Here is a 17,094-nt window from a genome sequence, read left to right on the forward strand (position 1 = left end):
CCAGTTCGTTCAAATTTGTGATAGTTTCTGTATTTCCATTAGATGTACAAACAAAAGGAGGGTCAACTGGATTAATATTTGGTAATTTAGATACTCACTTTAAAGCTTAACTTTAATTAGTTTGATAACTAATTACCTTTCAGTCCTAAGACTATACTTACATTAAGATATACATTTAAATGATAAAAATCATACAAGCAAGTTCCAGTAGTACCACTTTATGGATTATATCAGAATATTACACTTGATTTGATTTACAAATAATAATTGTATAAATATATTTATATGCATGAGAACGTCTTCCTTTACATGCTCTCACTCTCTCTGACACACACACACACACACACACACACACACACACACACACACACACACACACACACACACACACACACAGACAGACACACACACACAGACACACACACACACACAGACACACACATATCAATTAGTAAGCAAAAGGTAAACACTTAATGTAAGAAAAATCCTTTGTTGCATCAAAACAATGCCGTACTGTATTGTGTGTTTGTAAAGGGAAGGCAGATCACATAGTGAATCCACTATAGTCATTTTCATCATTCTCCTCTGGTTCATTACTGCTCACAGAGGTGGCTTTGGCTGAGCTCTGTAACTTGTTCTCTGCCTTGCGCATGCAGGGCTGACCAGGTTGAGGATGGTTCTGATGATGTGGCCATCTGATGTTGGCCAGGTGGTCCACAGTATGGACATGACTTTCTTGTCTTCTGTCCACTGCCTTCATCTGATTAAGCTTGCAGGAGGCAATAAGAGGCTTGCCTATGTCTAGCTCTCTGCTCTGAGTGTGATGTTCTTTAGTTTCTGTATGGGTGTAGTGCAGTTTGACCTTGATCACCAGTGATCCCTAGGAAGATTTAGAAAAGTTTGGTTTAAATGCATTGTTGCATTTCCTTAAACAGTATTTGTAAATATCCTTTAACAATAATGCGCCTTAAATGAAATGAAAATTGCATGTCCATTTATTTATTTAGTTGGTAGCCATTTAATAAGCAGAATAGTGGACAGCTGGTCATTATTGAAATTATTATTCAAAATGTATTTCTAAAGTATTACACAAGTTAAATGAGGAAAAAAAAAAACTCTGGTAAATGTACCTGGAGCCTCTGAAGGCAACATAATCTGAGGGTACTGTCAGGAGTTTTACCACTGCTCACAAGCGGAGTATCCATTTCTTCTGATCTGCCACAAGCAGAGAAAATGTCCTGCATCATCTAAAAACAGAGGTATAAATGTTTTGATATCAAATATATCAAAGATATCAATATAAATTGTAATCAAACCAACATATACTGTAAATGAAAAGTGAATAACATCAAACCATTTAAATCAAATTAAATACAGAAGCAGTTTCTACCCCTAGAGGTCAGTAGATTCATAGTTTTCTTTCACAAAGTCATTCTACTTCCTTTTTGCTGCACCTCTTGAATGTTAGTAAACTTGGCACATACAGTAAAGTAATACAAATGTAAAAATATTTCATGTTTAGTGTGAGGTAAAAAAAAAATCAATGCAACACAAAACATAATATATAAAAAAGAAATAATTTGGATAATATTTAGATGTACTTTAAGATTTTTTTGCCCATGCAAAATGAATGTGGTCTAGCTTTTCAATGAACTCAGCATTGCTTATTTCTACTTATTCAGAAAATAGACTTTGCATCTTACATGTTACAGTCAAAAGAAGTTTAACGTCTAGAAAAGAGGATGAAAATCTTGCTTGCATTATGTTACATTTCTAAGTTTGGAAGGGCTTAAGGGGCAACCGACACCTACACATATACAAACCACTGTAAAAATACCCCTTCTCTTTTGGGCCCACACATCCCGACTCTCATATCCTTCCTTTGTGTGTGTGTGTGTGTGTGTGTGTGTTTGTGTGGTTTTCAATCATTTGCTTTTCTTGTAATTAGCCTTTATTTTTCTTCAATTTACAAACTGGTAATAACAAGGGTATTTTGATATAAATGTGGGTTGAGGACATTTCTAGAGTCCCCATAATTATAATCACTTAAACATACTAAATGTTTTATTGAAAATGTAAAACATTTTCTGTAAGGGTTAGGTTTAGGGGTTGTGTTAGGTTTAGGGGTTGTGTTAGGTTTAGGGGATAGAATCTATAGTTCGTACAGTATAAAAATCATTATGTATATGGAGAGTCCTCATATGGATAAGCCGTACCTACGCACGTGCAAGTGTGTGTGTTAACAAAAAAGGACCTAAAAATCCATGACTCACTGGTTCACTCTCAAGAATCAGCGTGCACTCCTGGGCCACAGTGCTTGTGTTTCTCAGTGTACCAAACACAATCAGGACATTGGAGAACAGAGCAGAGAAACTGAGCTCAACCTGAACACCACAGTCCTGAAAGTTCAGACACTTGCGGCCAGGAAGAACTAAAAAAAACAAAACAAAAAACAAGCAATTTGTTTACCAAGAAATGTTACAATGTTGTTTTATCTACTGACAATAAAAAGGACAGAAAACATAGAAACACATATAACATAGAAAAAGAGTATTAGATTATGTTGTGCATCACTAATGTATACTGTAATTGAACTATTATACTGTATTTGCCAATTATACTGTATATGGGACAAAAGCAAGGTACTGTAGTGCGGCTATATTATGCATACTAAAGAATTTACTATTATAACTTTAAAGAAAGCCGCCATACAGTACATGAAAAGCTATTCTAATATTTAGACATATCAACTCTCCTGAAAAAAAATACTAAAAAAAAAAAGTTTTGAATGCTATTCTGATGTTAGTGAAACTTGGTAATATTGCACTTTTCGTACCAATGTCTCCTTAAGATGATTCGCTTATGTTTTCCTCTTTTGTAAGTAGCTTTGGATAAAAGTGTCTGCCAAATGAAAACATTTTAATATAAAATGTAAATGTCTTGAGGTTGATATGGCAATATACTGATACATGCATGTCAATTTGAAATGTTTGCTTTACATTAACATCTAATTTATGCACTGTAGCAATAGGTGCCTCCTTCTTATATTTTTCCTTTATTTACTTGCTCAAATCAACAAACAGGGACTGATCTCAAATCTAAATGACTGGCTCTAGTCTTTAATTGCCAAATGGAAACAGAAGTGGAAAATGTCACAGTTTAAAGTGGAAAAATGGAACTGGTTTGAGTCAGCTTACTGGTGGTAATTTTCTTCCTTTTGGGAGGACGTCAGTTTACTTTGAATACAAACACATTGTTTATGAATGATCCTACACCATGAGTCATGCATCACTATCTAGCCCAAAAAGGGAACTAAAATGGAAGTCACACAACTGTGTGATGGGTAATGGTGATGGAGCACTTTTGAGAGGAAGCATTGACTAAACAAGCTTTCACAGATTGATCTTTGCCTTCCTTTTTTGGATAATTTCCACTGCATTTAACATCAGTTTCATCATCACTGGTGTTGAATATGGCATTTTAAAATGGTCATAAAGTTCAATGTACCATGTAAACACTGTAACTATACTGTCACTTTTAAATAATCAATAAATAACTTTTTTCACATGTGAAGAGGTTAACCAATCACGATGGAGATCTTAAATATGCAGACACATTTCAAGACAGACACTGATGACATCAAATGGGGGAAAAAAAATTCACCATTAGCCTGTTTCCAGCAAGCATCTCTTCGACGGAACTCCATGGTGTGTCCAGATATTCGCACAGGATCGGTCAAGGCCCGTGGCTCCGTGAGAGTGTGCCTGATTTCTACTACCTGTCTGCCATGCACCAGTGGGTCCTTTCCCAGATCTGTGTCAAAGGTAACAGATTCCTTACAAAACACAAACCACTGGATACATTTTTCAATTACAAAGTAAAGATATCTGCTCTGATGCAGCCATGTTACCATAACTAGTTGTTATCATTATTATCAGTCACTCCACAATGAAATCAAAACAGGGACAAGGACAAACATGACTCAGCAAGATGATCATACCAATGGGAACTTAAAAAGTGTTATAGAAACTAGGAAAACATTTTTTTTTTAATAAAATTAAATGTATATCTGTGATATATTCTATCTCTATAAAGTCTCTACTAAGTATATATATCAGGTTCAAAATATGGGGGTAAAATATGCCCTTCTTATATTGTTCTTAATCTGATCTTGTTCTTACTATTCTATTATAGTCCTAGTTAAACATATTGTGACATAAAATATGAGTAAAACAAATGCCCCTGATAATTAAATTAAGGGGCAAATTGATTATTGTTTTATATTTTTAATTTATAAAAATGATATATACTGTACAATGTATCTTGTTTTAGGAATAAGTACATATTTTCACTGGGAAAGAAAACAAAGAACTGATTAAGAAGAAGAAAAAAGTGCAGTTAAGAAAGGGCCTTTGGTTCAGAGGTTCCGTTTTTGAGTGCAATGACTTAAGTTACACTTCACCATATAACCAGTGATGCCGCAGTGAGTTTCTTTTTTTTTTTCTTTTTTTTTTTTCCAGGCAGGATGGAAGGAGTGAAGTCATTTTTGGCTTCCACAAACACAGACTTATGGGGCTTTTCCACTGCACGGTACACCTCCACTCAACTCTGCTCACTTTTTGGGGGTTTTCCACTGTGGATAGTACCTGGTAGCTGATACTTTTTTTAGTACCACCTCGGTCGAGGTTCCAAGCGAGCCAAATCGATACTACATGTGACATCAAAATCCTGCAGATTGCACTGATTGGTCAGGGAGAATCGGCACTACCAGCGTCACTGGATTTCCGACACGTGACATCAACACGCTAGTTTTAAAATTAGGAACAGCGATAACAGTATCATTTGTTTACGCAACTTTCGAATTGTGAAAAAAGAAATGGCTGTGCGCAAAACCACGCCGTGTTCAATAAACGAGGTGAAGGTAGTCCACTCGTTAGCGATAATAAAAAAAATTATTAAAAAAAAAGTCTCTCAGGAAATGTCTCAGCTGTTGGCCGCGCACGGCTACCACCGGATCTACCAACAGTGCAGGGAAAAGTTAAAAACACTTAAAACTGACTACAGAACCATCGAGGAAAAGTGGAAGTGGTTTGACCAAATGGACGCCATATAAACCAGCGAGCAATGGGCGGGAGAGTGCCCTGGACTGGCGTTTATCCACGACGGAAGATGGTATGTTTTGTTACATTAACTCTATACTCTGCTCGAAAGCTTCACTTTATTTAGTTGGCCAGCTACTGGAAGCTTGCTTCCAAAACAACCAGGCAAATTTAACTGTTACACTTGTGTAAAATCACCATGCAACAACTGCTTTATGCAGCATAATGAACTAGCTCATTATGTGTTATTAAGTGTTATTGTTTTGGTCAGTTTGTGTCGTGTTTAAGATGATGCCACGGCAGTAGAGTAGAGCACTAAACTGCAGTGGAAATGCAAGCTCCGAAAATTAAAGAGAGTAGAGTTGAGGCGAGTCGAACTGTAACGTGCAGTGGAAAAGTGGCAATAATGGCACTGGGACAGGGTGCAAACTTGAAACAAGTGTACAAGACCGGAGGAGAGGGACAGTAGGAGGGCAAGTGGGGCAGCCGTTCCTAGGTTAAACACTCTCAAATTTCCCCACCTGAGGCCAGCCAAAGAATGAGGTCACATGCTGAAGCAGTTGCAATTTATAATACCAAGTGCTGTTACCAAAGAGACTAATCATACAACCAAATAAGCTCTCTGTGGAGAAAGGGATGATTAACTCCACAGTCACATCATGCCATTGAGGTTAAGGATCAAAGGAGGAAACCAGTGTCTGGCATACAGTAGATGACAACCAGTTGTTCCTGCACAAAGTATAAATCCGCTAATAATCAAAAGCACTGAAAGACACTGTGACCTTGTTAACTACATGTCACTACATACTCTGAAATATGATGTGCCAATATCTTGCCATTACAGTGCTGGCAAGCAAGATCTGTATTGATATTCCTTAAACATTCAAGTTAGTGGTTAAGACTATGAAGTGATTTAAATTCAGCAGTTAATTCAGAACAAACCAAACAGACTCATTAGTTTTGTAAATAATTTTAAACTTAGATTTACTATTTATTTTTGTTTTTTGTTTTCATTTTATACTTCTTAAGAAATTTAAGATTAACATTTGAAAATTCCCTTTTACTTATATTGACAGAATTTTCAGCATCCAATACTGATTATTTCATGTCAAATCAACAAAATGTATTAAACTTTCCTGTCTGAAATTTTTTATTCTTTTTCTGAAGAAACATAAACATAAATGATGATGAAAGCCAAAATATTAAATGCCAAGGATCAATATATTTATAGAGTAATTTTGTAGACGGTGGTCCAAATGCTAATTTTCACCTATAATTTGTAGCATAACTACAGGTAAAAAAAAGAACAGAAAAAGTTTTCAGCTAAATTATTTTCTTATTTGTACAGAGATCGATAGGTATATTACTAAAATCAGTTGACATCAGCACCCCTTGTTGCAATATATGCCAAATGTGTGAGTCCAACACACGTTTTGTGTTGTTTTTCCAAAGCTGAAATGCCTATAACTCCAGAAGTATTAAAAATATCTTAATATCCTTTAAGATTCTGGTTCAGAACAAACTTTCCTTATGGTTCGTTGATATCTAAGGCCCTAGATGGTTTAATTTGGAGCTCTCAGTGTGACTCCAAGTAATATAGTTAAACGTTAGGCTACTCATTTTTAATGGTTGAAACTCGAATCTGGGTCACATGGTACAGTGCTAATTTTTCTTCAGTAAACTAGTCTGTAGTACAAAATCTGTTAAAACTAGAAATGTACCTTTATTTATTATTTATTCATAGGTGAAAATATTCATTTTTGTGACATTTAATATTTTGGCTTTGTTCATTATTTATGTTTGTTAAATACTTTTTTTAATCAAAAACTAAACTTTGAGCCAGGGACCTTTGGTTGATTTTGCACAGAATGACTCAACTATATTCGTCAGTGATGACATTATCATAAAACTTGCATAGTGAAATGTGATTGGTCTTCTTTCATACATATATTTGCAAGACTTTACAGGAATGTGTATATAGTGGAGCTGACTTTTAAAGAAGCAGTGATTTGGCACTGTCAATGAACTGCTTGCAGAACCCACCTTCAGAGACCTGCTCTAAGACATGGGTCACCCTCTCCAACCGTAAGATATGTTTGTTCAGATACTTGGTGAAGATCCCTGTGCTCTTGCCTCCATCCTGGACTTCAAAAGCCTCTGAATCTTCAGTCCTGTGAGGGACAGCAGCATGAGCACTTTTTGGTAAAAAACAAAATTATAAAAAAAAACTTGTTACATAGCTATTACAGTACTTACGTGGCATATCCATACACTGTGTTGCCCAGAGGAGCCAAAGGCTTTATTTCAGAGGAAGGACCTTTCTGTTTGTACCTGGTAGATAAAAAAAATGATTCTGTTTAGTACCTCTGTCGCCTTCTTATAGTGGTGTATCTCTCTAGTGGTTAAAGATTAGTCAACTCTAAACTGCCTTAAACTATGTGAACTGTGGTAATACTTTTTATGGAAAATACAACATATGAATTAGCAAGATCATTGAGAAGGGTTTGTGATTGTTACATTCTTAAAAGACTTTGTCACTTTCTAACAAACAGATGCACAAGTCATCATTATGTTCTTTCAGGTGTACCATTTCCTGCAGGTGTCCAGAAGAATGACATTGAGCTGGGCTTTTCTCTCCTGCATACTGTGCATCACTCTCTGTACGCACACACAGTTTTCTGTTCGGTAAGGTCTTGGAGCATCAATGGCCACCAGATAATTCCTACCAGAGTGCTCGTACCCATGGCCAGCATAATAAAAAACAGCTGGAATTGATATGAGGACAGAGAAAGAGTACATTGTTCTGATCACAATATCATGAAATAGCTATTTTTTCTTAGAGTTACTTAAAGGAATATTCCGGGTTAAGTTAATCTCCATCAACAGCATTTTTGACGTAATGTTTGTTGTACCACAAAAAAACATTTTTGACTTCTTTAAAAAAAGCCAAAATTGAGGTTACAGTAAGGCACTTACAATGGAAATGAATGGGACCCATTTTTGAACATTAATATACTCACTTTTTCAAAAGTATAGTATTTAAAAAAAAATATTAGTTTAGTTTGATTAAATTGCTTTCTAACATTTTCTGTGTAAAGTTATAGCCAATTTTACAACTTTGTTGCCATGACAACGATGTAACATCAACAAACCTTAATACTCTAAAATGACTGTAAAAATGACAATTTAATCAACTTCAGAGCTCCAAAAATACATGTGTTTTAACAGAAGAATTATTGTAAGTGCTTTTATAAAATTATAATTAGCTTCATATTTCTGCCTTTAAACCCTCCAAAAATTGCCACCAATCACTTCCATTGTAAGTGCCTCACTGCATCCCAGAATTTTTTTTTTTTTAAAAAGGAGGGACAAGTCAAAATAATTTTTTGTGATAATCAACATTTTGCCACAAATTATGTCGATTGAGCTTAACTTGCATTGAACCCAGATTATTCCTTTAAATGTACAACATTGTAATGTATTTAACATACTGAACATACTTAGACAAAATAACAACTACTTTGTAACTTGTTTTGATTGTCACAAGAGTTTTAACAGAGTTAAAAAGTCAACAAAATGTGATAGGTGAATGATTTGATCTTTTAGTTAATAAAAGGAGGCAGGACATTGCATAAATACAACAAGACAGCACAACTTGTGATTAGTCATCATTGGTGCTTAAGCAGCCATCAGCTTTTTAAATCACTGGCAAAAAACAAACAAAAACTCTTGCTATCTGAGATCAAAGAAAAAGTGACAACTGTGAATTGTAACCCACATTGACAGCAATACAGAGGTATGTTTCACTGTATAAATTGCATCATGCAGAGTGGAGTAATGACTGAACAATTTCCATTTTCCACTTTCTATTTTACAGTACACACTGTATGCCACAATTATCTTCATCATGCAGCTGTATTAGATATAATTCCACTTCACAAATACGGTTATAATAAAGTCCAACTTGAGCTAGCTGAGCAGGCAGTTGGCTAAAAACCTTTCACAGCTTCTACAGATAAAAGTAGCAAAGCATGCTGTTGCCCACACATATCTTATCAGCCAATAAACAGGCTACAGCACTTCGGATTACATTCTGAAAATAGTCCTGAGGCTGAAAGCACAGTGGTTTTGTGACCCATGACACACACTGTATCACCGGAAAAAGTTCTTTTTTTCACTCAGGCGGAACTTCCTCTGGCTCGTCACTAACACTCCCAGATATAGTGAGAGACGCATACTGAGCAATATTGTATTCCATTAAGATTTACAAAAGGTCTGAGTAGGTCTTCACAATCACAACACGTTCCATCAGAAACCGTATGGACACACAATTAATAGCACTGTTAGCAGCAAGTTCAAAGAGAGAAATATGGAATATTAAAGGTGAAGTTTGTCATTTCTACATCAACAAATGTAATTTCAATGTATTTTTATTTATTTTTTTAAACCAATTCCAGAAAACTCCCCTCATCTTGAATTGGTTGTACAAGCATACAGTCCCACTCCATACTGTGTCAGACTGAATTGGTCAAATTAACAGAGGAATGTTTTGATATTGCCACAGAGCCGCATTCTGAATGGCTTACATAGAGTTGACTGATAGGAAATTACTATGAGAAAGAACTTAAATCTGTGTCATTGCAGACCCTATTAATGTGTAGCCAGGAACCTGAAACTTTTACCGCAAACAAACCTTTGAAACCATTTCCCTGAGCGTACAACATACTTCCTGTCAGATAAACAATTTTACTGTTAAAGCAGTCACGTTAAATAGACCAGGCCTATAATCAAGGTTCCTCCAGCAACCCACAACAAGTTACTCACCATACACTCCATGGTCCAAAAGCTGCAAGAACTTGACAATGGCAGCCTGCATTTCCTGAAGGGTGAGATCTAGCAGAGAGACCACTCTGAAGCCAAGCTGCTGCAGAAGATTGCCTAGCTCATGGACGTCCATAGTGGGGGCCATCAAACCAGGGTGGTGGTTGTAGTTCAGATTCCCAATCAGCAATGCCACTTTGTCAGTTGCTAAGTGGAAGATTTTAAAGATGTTGTGTGATAACATGGACTGGGTTCCCATACTTTTAGACCAATATATTGCCATGAGTTTTGCATGACTTTCAAAGTCATTTGTGATCAAAGGATACAGATTTTTTACATAGGTTTCCAATTGCATGTAAAACTTTATAGTGTACAAGTGTCTTTAATAAGACAAAATTCTTGATTTGAATTTAGCTTAATGGAGGACTTGGATTTCACTTTCTGATGCAGTCACATATTTCAAAAGGAAATCATGTGTGATGAGGAGGAGGGTGAATCGGGCAAATCAGCTGGGAGGGGGATAAAGACGAGCCGGAGGCGCCAGTTCGAGAGCGAGAGATGCACATAGCTGCGTTGTGTGTGTCTGCATGCATGTCTTTATGTTTTATGTTGTTTTAAATTAATTTATATCATAAAACTTTGGTTCCCGCCTCCTCCTTGCCCATTCCTTACACTGTTACATCATGATTTTTAAATTGTAAAATTTGATATTTCCAGGTTATCCATAACTGTAGTAACTCTGTATGAATGATAGGGTCTAGCTGTTCTAGGGAAACATTAGGAAATATTTGAAGGTGGGAGTATTAGGATACCCAGATGAGTACAAAGTCTATTTTTAAACAGAGCAGAGATAAGGGGAAAAAATGTTTTTAATTCCACTGCGACCTACCCATAAGCGTGGGTGTTGGTGGTTGATCCGTAGGTGCTTTGGGAAGAAAACAAAGAGGAAAAAGTTTAAGTGAAAGTTGAAAGATGACTGTTAGTAAGAAATGTAAATAAACTAAGCACAACTAGCTACTGGATGTTACAAAGAAGCTGTATTTCGTCCTTAAGCAACTGGTTTCACAATGGGAAAAAAAAACTCTGAGCGTTTGCATTATTTGTGTTCCGTTGTGTGACAAGAAAAAAGGGAAGCTCTCACAGGACTGGTTTCTACATTAGCTTTACTCTCATGTATCTAGGGACCTGTTAAGACTCAAAATACAATTCAGTTCCTGATTATTCTTAACTACAACAATTTGGGGAAAGTACCAACAATTTGAAACTCAAGTGGCAAAACAATCAATCCATGGTTTATAGATAAAGATTGAAAGGTTTTCTTTAATGTTTTTTTGTATTGCTTTTCTTATTTCTGGTCTTAGCTGGTCTGTTTTGATGGTTTTAAAGAGAGCACGTGTCAAGCTGGTGGACCAGCTGGCTGACTAAACCAGTTGAACATCTTAGGGACTGTTCTCACCAAACTCTCTTTTTCATCTGCCTGCGCGGTTTTATTTTTATTATTTGGGGGGTAAGTAGCATGAAATAGATTGACATCTTTGACCATTGTGCTGTGTCTCTTGAAGGAGCATTGTATATTTTAGGCGGTGTTAGGTTAAAAACAACAAACTTTTAAAAGCATGCATCGAAACACCTATATTCTGTTTTATTTGCTGAGCTGCATCAAGCATTTGGTCTGAATGGCCCCTTAGGCAGGTTTAAGCTGTTTTTAGTTTTTTTTTTCAGCAGGAATAAGCTATAGTTAAGCTTTAAATAAACAATCATTGCCTACTCTTACCAATCTCAATTTCAGCTGCTTCAGACCATCTCTCATCCAAAGCATTTGACACAGCACAGAGGTATGAACCAGTGCTGTCTGCACTGGCATTTTCAATCTAAAAAAAAAACAAAAAAGGAAGACCAAATTCACAAGATAATTATTTTTAGGCACCAATTTACTCACCGAGTCATTCAATACATTACATCAAAGCATTAACATTTGAAAGCAATGATCTTTGTAACCCTAACCCAACATAAAAACAAATCTACACAATAACAAAACAGCAATAGAGACAGTGCTATATGTTTTTGAGTGGTGTGGTCTTACCCTGAGTGTTTCTGTATTCTGTTTAGGTAGGAGGTGACCATTTCTGTACCACTGGTAGGAAGGCGTAGGCTTGCCTAAAGCTGTGCATCTAAGAGTAAAAGTCTCCCCTAGTTTTACTGTTTGACAAACTGGGTGAATGGCTATATGGAGTTCTCCTCTCCAAGTGCGAGAAACATCTAAACACAACATTCCACATCAAACATTACAAAATAAAACTAAAGTTGACAACCAGAAAGTGTTCAAAAAGCATTTGTCTTCATTTTGTCTTAACTATACCAGGATGAACAATAACAATGTGGGTTAATTGACTCTTAGGACAAATGATTAATGCAGACTGTAATAAAATAGCTACAATGCCATTTTAGCTGTAAGTTAGATGTCCTGATAGTGCTATATTGGATAACAGACAACATAAAGAAACATACCTGGTGCATCTAGGATTCTCACTTTAACCCATTCTGTGAACTGATAGTTACAGTACAGGTCGCTCACTCTACAAATGTATTTTCCCGTTCTCTGTAGAGTTACGGTAAGCTCGGGCTCTGTCCCACCTTCCACCTGAAGAGTTTAAGCATAACATCGTTTGATTTGAATTAGGATTATTTTCTTGTAAATATATTTTTCACAATATTAATAACAGTTTCTTAAAATCAAGTCATACACACCTCTTTCTGTTGTTTATCAAACCACTGATACCTCAAAGGACTAGTGCCAATTGCTTTAACTATTAAAGTCACCTCATGGTTTGGTGGTACACACACAGATATTGGCTGCTGCAGAATAACAACTTCTGCCGAAAGAACAAGATATCATAACTTTATTTACCATACATATTAATAACTTGAAACTGCTGTAATTCAGGAATACACAGCAGAATTTTTTAAAAAAGGGGAAAGAATAATAAATAAAAAAAAACACATGGTGTGTTCTAAGTTACACATTAGGAAAAGCATCAAACAGTAGGCTAAATACCAGATCTCATGGCTGTCTCCACAACTCTTTAGTCTGAAAATTGCTGCTCTTGTAAGCCAGTCAGTCATTTCAAAATCTTAGCACCTGTGTAAAAGAAAGCACAAGTATGAACAGCGTTCATGACTACAAGACTGAAACTCAAAATCCAAACAACGATATGCAGAGAAATCCATCCCTCTCAAGTTAAGCCACACCTTCAAATCACTGTTTGCATAAGTTAACAAAGAATGTGTCAATATGTTCATTATTGTAAGAGACAAATCTACTGTATCATGATTTGAAACATGTCTGCAGAGTAAAAGCAATGATTATTCATTTTCAATCTGTGTTATTTGTTCTAAACTCATTTAAAAAGATACTATCAAAAATATTGTGTAAAAAAAAAAACGTGTATCTGGTAATTAGGGGTCAAGCCCTGAAAGGGCGAAGACCTTTATTGTAATCGTTAGTGTTCTTATTATTCTTTATTTTTTCTGCTATGGCAGGTCATATAACTATTCACAGGAAAGTTATGAAATTTTGCACACATCTAGAGGACAGTCTGAACTCATACCACAGCAAATTTGGATTCTGTAACTCAAACCCTTTAGTGCCACCAACAGGTCAAAATTGCACTCATGTTTACGTTAATAACTTTTGAACTGTAATCCCTAGAGCCAAAATTATTGTGACAAAACTTGGTAAGTGTCATCGCCATCATGCCTTGAGGTCACCTGTAGCATTTTGCCACACTGCCCCCTACTTGTCAGGAGATAGCAAAAATGGCTATTTTGGCTTATAACTCTTGAACGCTTTTAAAACTGGTCTCTTTAGATTCAATGAAACATTCAGAGTCAAACGATACTCAATTTTTCCATGTCGGCCATTTTAGGCATCAGCTAATTTTTATTTAGTTTCAAAATGCTGTATTTTATGAACACATTGGCATATCATTACGAAACTTTGTATGTGTCATCAGGACCAACGCCACTTAGTGGTAGAAGTTTTTCACAGAACTGGTCTCGTTAAGTTCGGGAGGACTTGCTGAGCGCAATGATACCATATATTAGCTATGGTTCACCTTATGGCCTGTTGCCACTTCGAAAATATTTCAGAAACTACTTTATCTAATTGCTTCAAAGCCATTCATCCGATAGGAACGAAACCACCAAAATGAGAAGTGTCATTAGTAAATTTCTTAAGATAACAGAAAACATGGCAAAATTTTGCTCGTAAACGCCAAAAACAGGCCGATGAATTTTAAAAGTGGTCTCTGCTTTTACATAAATTCATATAACTCTTAAGTGAAATGAGATACTTCCACCAAACTTGACACATTTATATAAAGTCTCAACCTGAGAACACAGAAAAAGTTGCTGGGTTTGGCCATTTGGTGGCGCTATAACAGTGAAAGTGGATCTATAGAAACGTTGGTCCGATTAATTTCAAAATTGTGTCTTTGCATTCAGTGTCTTTGTGGGAGTTGCCATCATTGATAATGAGGACAGTTGCATATATTAAGAAACATGGCAGCCATGGCCAATCATCAAATCATTTGACATTGTAAAAACTGACTTTTCCATTTTTTTCCAAAAAATGCCTGTATAACAGAAAAATGGGCAGTTTCCATGTTTGGTAATAAAATATGTCCCAACAACTCTACTCATACAAACACAAACATATAAGTACAATTGACTAGGATAAACATTTATAAACATTTTGTAACATGAAAACCTCATGTACTCTATAATGCCGTATGACACTATATTATACAGCATATTACTCCATGCAGCTATATTTGTTGTTCAGAGTGGTGAGGCGTACTGAAAAAAGAAAATTTGCAGGTTCAAATACACCTTGAAGTGGTCCAGGATCTATGACCATAGTGCCCTTGTCGTGAACTAGGCTTCTAACCTCAGGCTGCTTCATGAGGACTATTCCTGATGGGCATCAGCTAAATGACAACTGTTTGTACTTGTTGCATAGCCTATATAGTATACTACAAATTGCATATTATATGTTTAATATTACAGCAAATGGAAACTGAAAACAATCATTGTATTACTAAAATAACACCAGTGTTACATGCACTGAGAACCATAGGAAATATTGGATGTTTAGGACCCACATATGTGATGCAAATTCTCTTATAATTTTAAAAATATTCAACTAAATTTAACACAGGATAGAAGACACATTAACTGAGGAATGCCTGGAGTGGCAGATCTAAAGACCACTTCGTGTACAAATGATGTCTTATCAACTATATTTTGACCCACTTAAGTGTTTAAGGGTATTGGAGGAGATCTATGCTTCAAATTTTCCATCCATTTATTTTTAAACGACTCGTTTTTAAAACTTCTTATCTCCTTAGGCTAATGCAATTTAACAAAACCATATTAATGCTAATTTAGGGATTATATAAGATTTTTTTTAAGCTGTTCCAAGACGCACACTACAGTAAAATAATGTTCTAACTGAATCCACATCGAAACATTAAAGCTGTTTACGCGTCGCAACAAGTATGTTCTCATATAGTACGAAGCTGTCAACACGAAGCGGAGCGTCTGATTTGACGCGTCGCTCGCTTGCAGTGTCGATTACTCTCACCTGTCGTAGTGCTCATTGACGTTTGAAGTACGCCACCTGACAGCGATCAATCTCACATTGCCCTCTTAAACCTCCGCATACAAACAAGCGTATAACGTCAACTGTATCTTGATGAGGAAATTCAATTCTCAACTTGCTACGACAATGATTCAAGTTTCAATGGCAACTATTAAATGGTTTCCCGTAAGAATGACGGACTGGACCTCCCACTACCGCTGTGTTCAGTGTATTTGCGCCTTACATATCTGCAGTTGTTGCTGCAGGTATCGTTCAAGTAACAATGCAGAGATGGATTTTGCTTTGTTTTTGTGTTTTTGTGTTTTGTTTGTTTTTTGTTTTTTGATTAGTTAGTTTTCACAGTCCTTTTTATGTTCTCCTAATGGCAATGTATTATAATTATAATGAATGTTCTGTTATATTATTTTAAATGTTCTTGTCTCTATATACTGTATAACACTTTGTAAACATTGTAAAATATATATATCTCAAAACACAAAAGTTTTATTTTAAGCACTTTGTAAACACTGTTGTAAAAGATGCTATATTAATACAAAATTTACTTTACTTTTAAAGCTTAAAAAACTAGGCTAAATAAAAAGTTTATTATTGTTATTTATTATCATTGAGCATGTGTGTTGTCTCTTGTTTAAATGATGCACAGTATGTTTGTGAGAGTGGTTGCTTTACAGCATGAAATCAGAGCCCATTTATGACTGGAAAATGAAGCAATGACACATGAGCAGTGTGAAAGGTTGTTGACTGATATTGGGAGGGTGTACAGACAGAGTGACATAGAGGGGGCTGTCCTAATTCAACCTGGGTCATGCTTTGAGCTTGGCTGGTCAACTGTCATCAAGGGCCATAATAATTCAAACACTGCACCTTCAACATGCATTCTGTTCTGGATGTATTTGTCAGCATACTGCTATGTGAATTTGGTGTTACTTTATGATCAGTCTGAGAATTTTAAGATCACATGAAACTTCAAATCTTCAGATCTTAAAGTTTTTGCTGTCTTTTCCTTGGACACTGCTTTAAGTGGCTTCAGAGCAATGGCTAGTTTCGGAAAATGTGATGTGCTCTAGCGCCTATTTGTAGGCCTGCTATAAATAGGGGCTTTCTGGCAACACATGCTCTGCTGTGATTGACAATCCTAGTGCTACTGGGACAGCGGGATCTAAAGAACAGGCAAAAAATATACGAATGGTGAGTTTGTGTTGTACTGTAATATCTTCTATTTTTTTATTATTGTTATTATTATTATTATTATTCTCAAGCAATTCCAAGTTAGAGACAATATATCTGTTGGTTGGTAATTAAATAGAAATAACAGTTTGTGACCAAAGTAAAAGTAACAAACAGCAGTGCCTGTTTATAACTTCTGTTCAAATGGTCTGCTTATTAATCCTAGCAATCCCACAGCAGAAATGCTATCTCTAAACTATATTTCTAAAAATTAATTTCAAAATTATATTAATTATATAGTTTTATAATACTTTTTTCAAGTATTTAAATTTCACTTTTGAATTT

At 35.8% G+C, this 17,094-nt stretch overlaps 2 protein-coding genes across 6 annotated transcripts in view; one reads left to right on the forward strand and one right to left on the reverse strand.

The window, feature by feature from the left end:
* Positions 1-208: 208 nt before the first annotated feature.
* LOC127623118 (mucosa-associated lymphoid tissue lymphoma translocation protein 1-like) lies at positions 209-15,733 on the reverse strand. Its single transcript, XM_052097378.1, has 15 exons — positions 15,565-15,733; positions 12,976-13,059; positions 12,669-12,793; positions 12,429-12,561; positions 12,004-12,179; positions 11,695-11,791; positions 10,810-10,845; positions 9,924-10,127; positions 7,687-7,864; positions 7,356-7,430; positions 7,143-7,270; positions 3,664-3,813; positions 2,274-2,431; positions 1,131-1,247; positions 209-880 (listed from the first exon to the last, which is right to left on the reverse strand). The coding sequence occupies exons 2-15, from the start codon at positions 12,983-12,985 to the stop codon at positions 545-547; spliced, it is 1,923 nt and encodes a 640-aa protein (XP_051953338.1). The 5' UTR covers positions 12,986-13,059; positions 15,565-15,733; the 3' UTR covers positions 209-544.
* A 715-nt stretch (positions 15,734-16,448) lies between these two features.
* Positions 16,449-17,094, forward strand: part of LOC127623254 (alpha-protein kinase 3-like) — a 30,605-nt gene continuing 29,959 nt past the window's right edge. For all 5 annotated transcript variants that reach the window (XR_007968040.1, XR_007968041.1, XM_052097619.1 and 2 more), the window contains exon 1: positions 16,449-16,770. The gene's annotated coding sequence lies outside the window, so the exon portion shown is untranslated. The remainder of the gene's footprint in view (positions 16,771-17,094) is intronic.

The sequence above is a fragment of the Xyrauchen texanus genome, chromosome 29 (assembly GCF_025860055.1).
Source record: "Xyrauchen texanus isolate HMW12.3.18 chromosome 29, RBS_HiC_50CHRs, whole genome shotgun sequence".
NCBI lineage: Eukaryota > Metazoa > Chordata > Actinopteri > Cypriniformes > Catostomidae > Xyrauchen > Xyrauchen texanus.

What these genes read in the sequence shown, in the direction of transcription:
- LOC127623118 (XM_052097378.1), bottom strand. An exon ending in TTGATAAACAACAGAAAGAG is followed by an intron (nt 12,562 to 12,668) that starts GTGTGTATGACT and finishes TAAACTCTTCAG; the next exon opens with GTGGAAGGTGGGACAGAGCC. An exon ending in ACCAACACCCACGCTTATGG is followed by an intron (nt 10,128 to 10,809) that starts GTAGGTCGCAGT and finishes TCTTCCACTTAG; the next exon opens with CAACTGACAAAGTGGCATTG.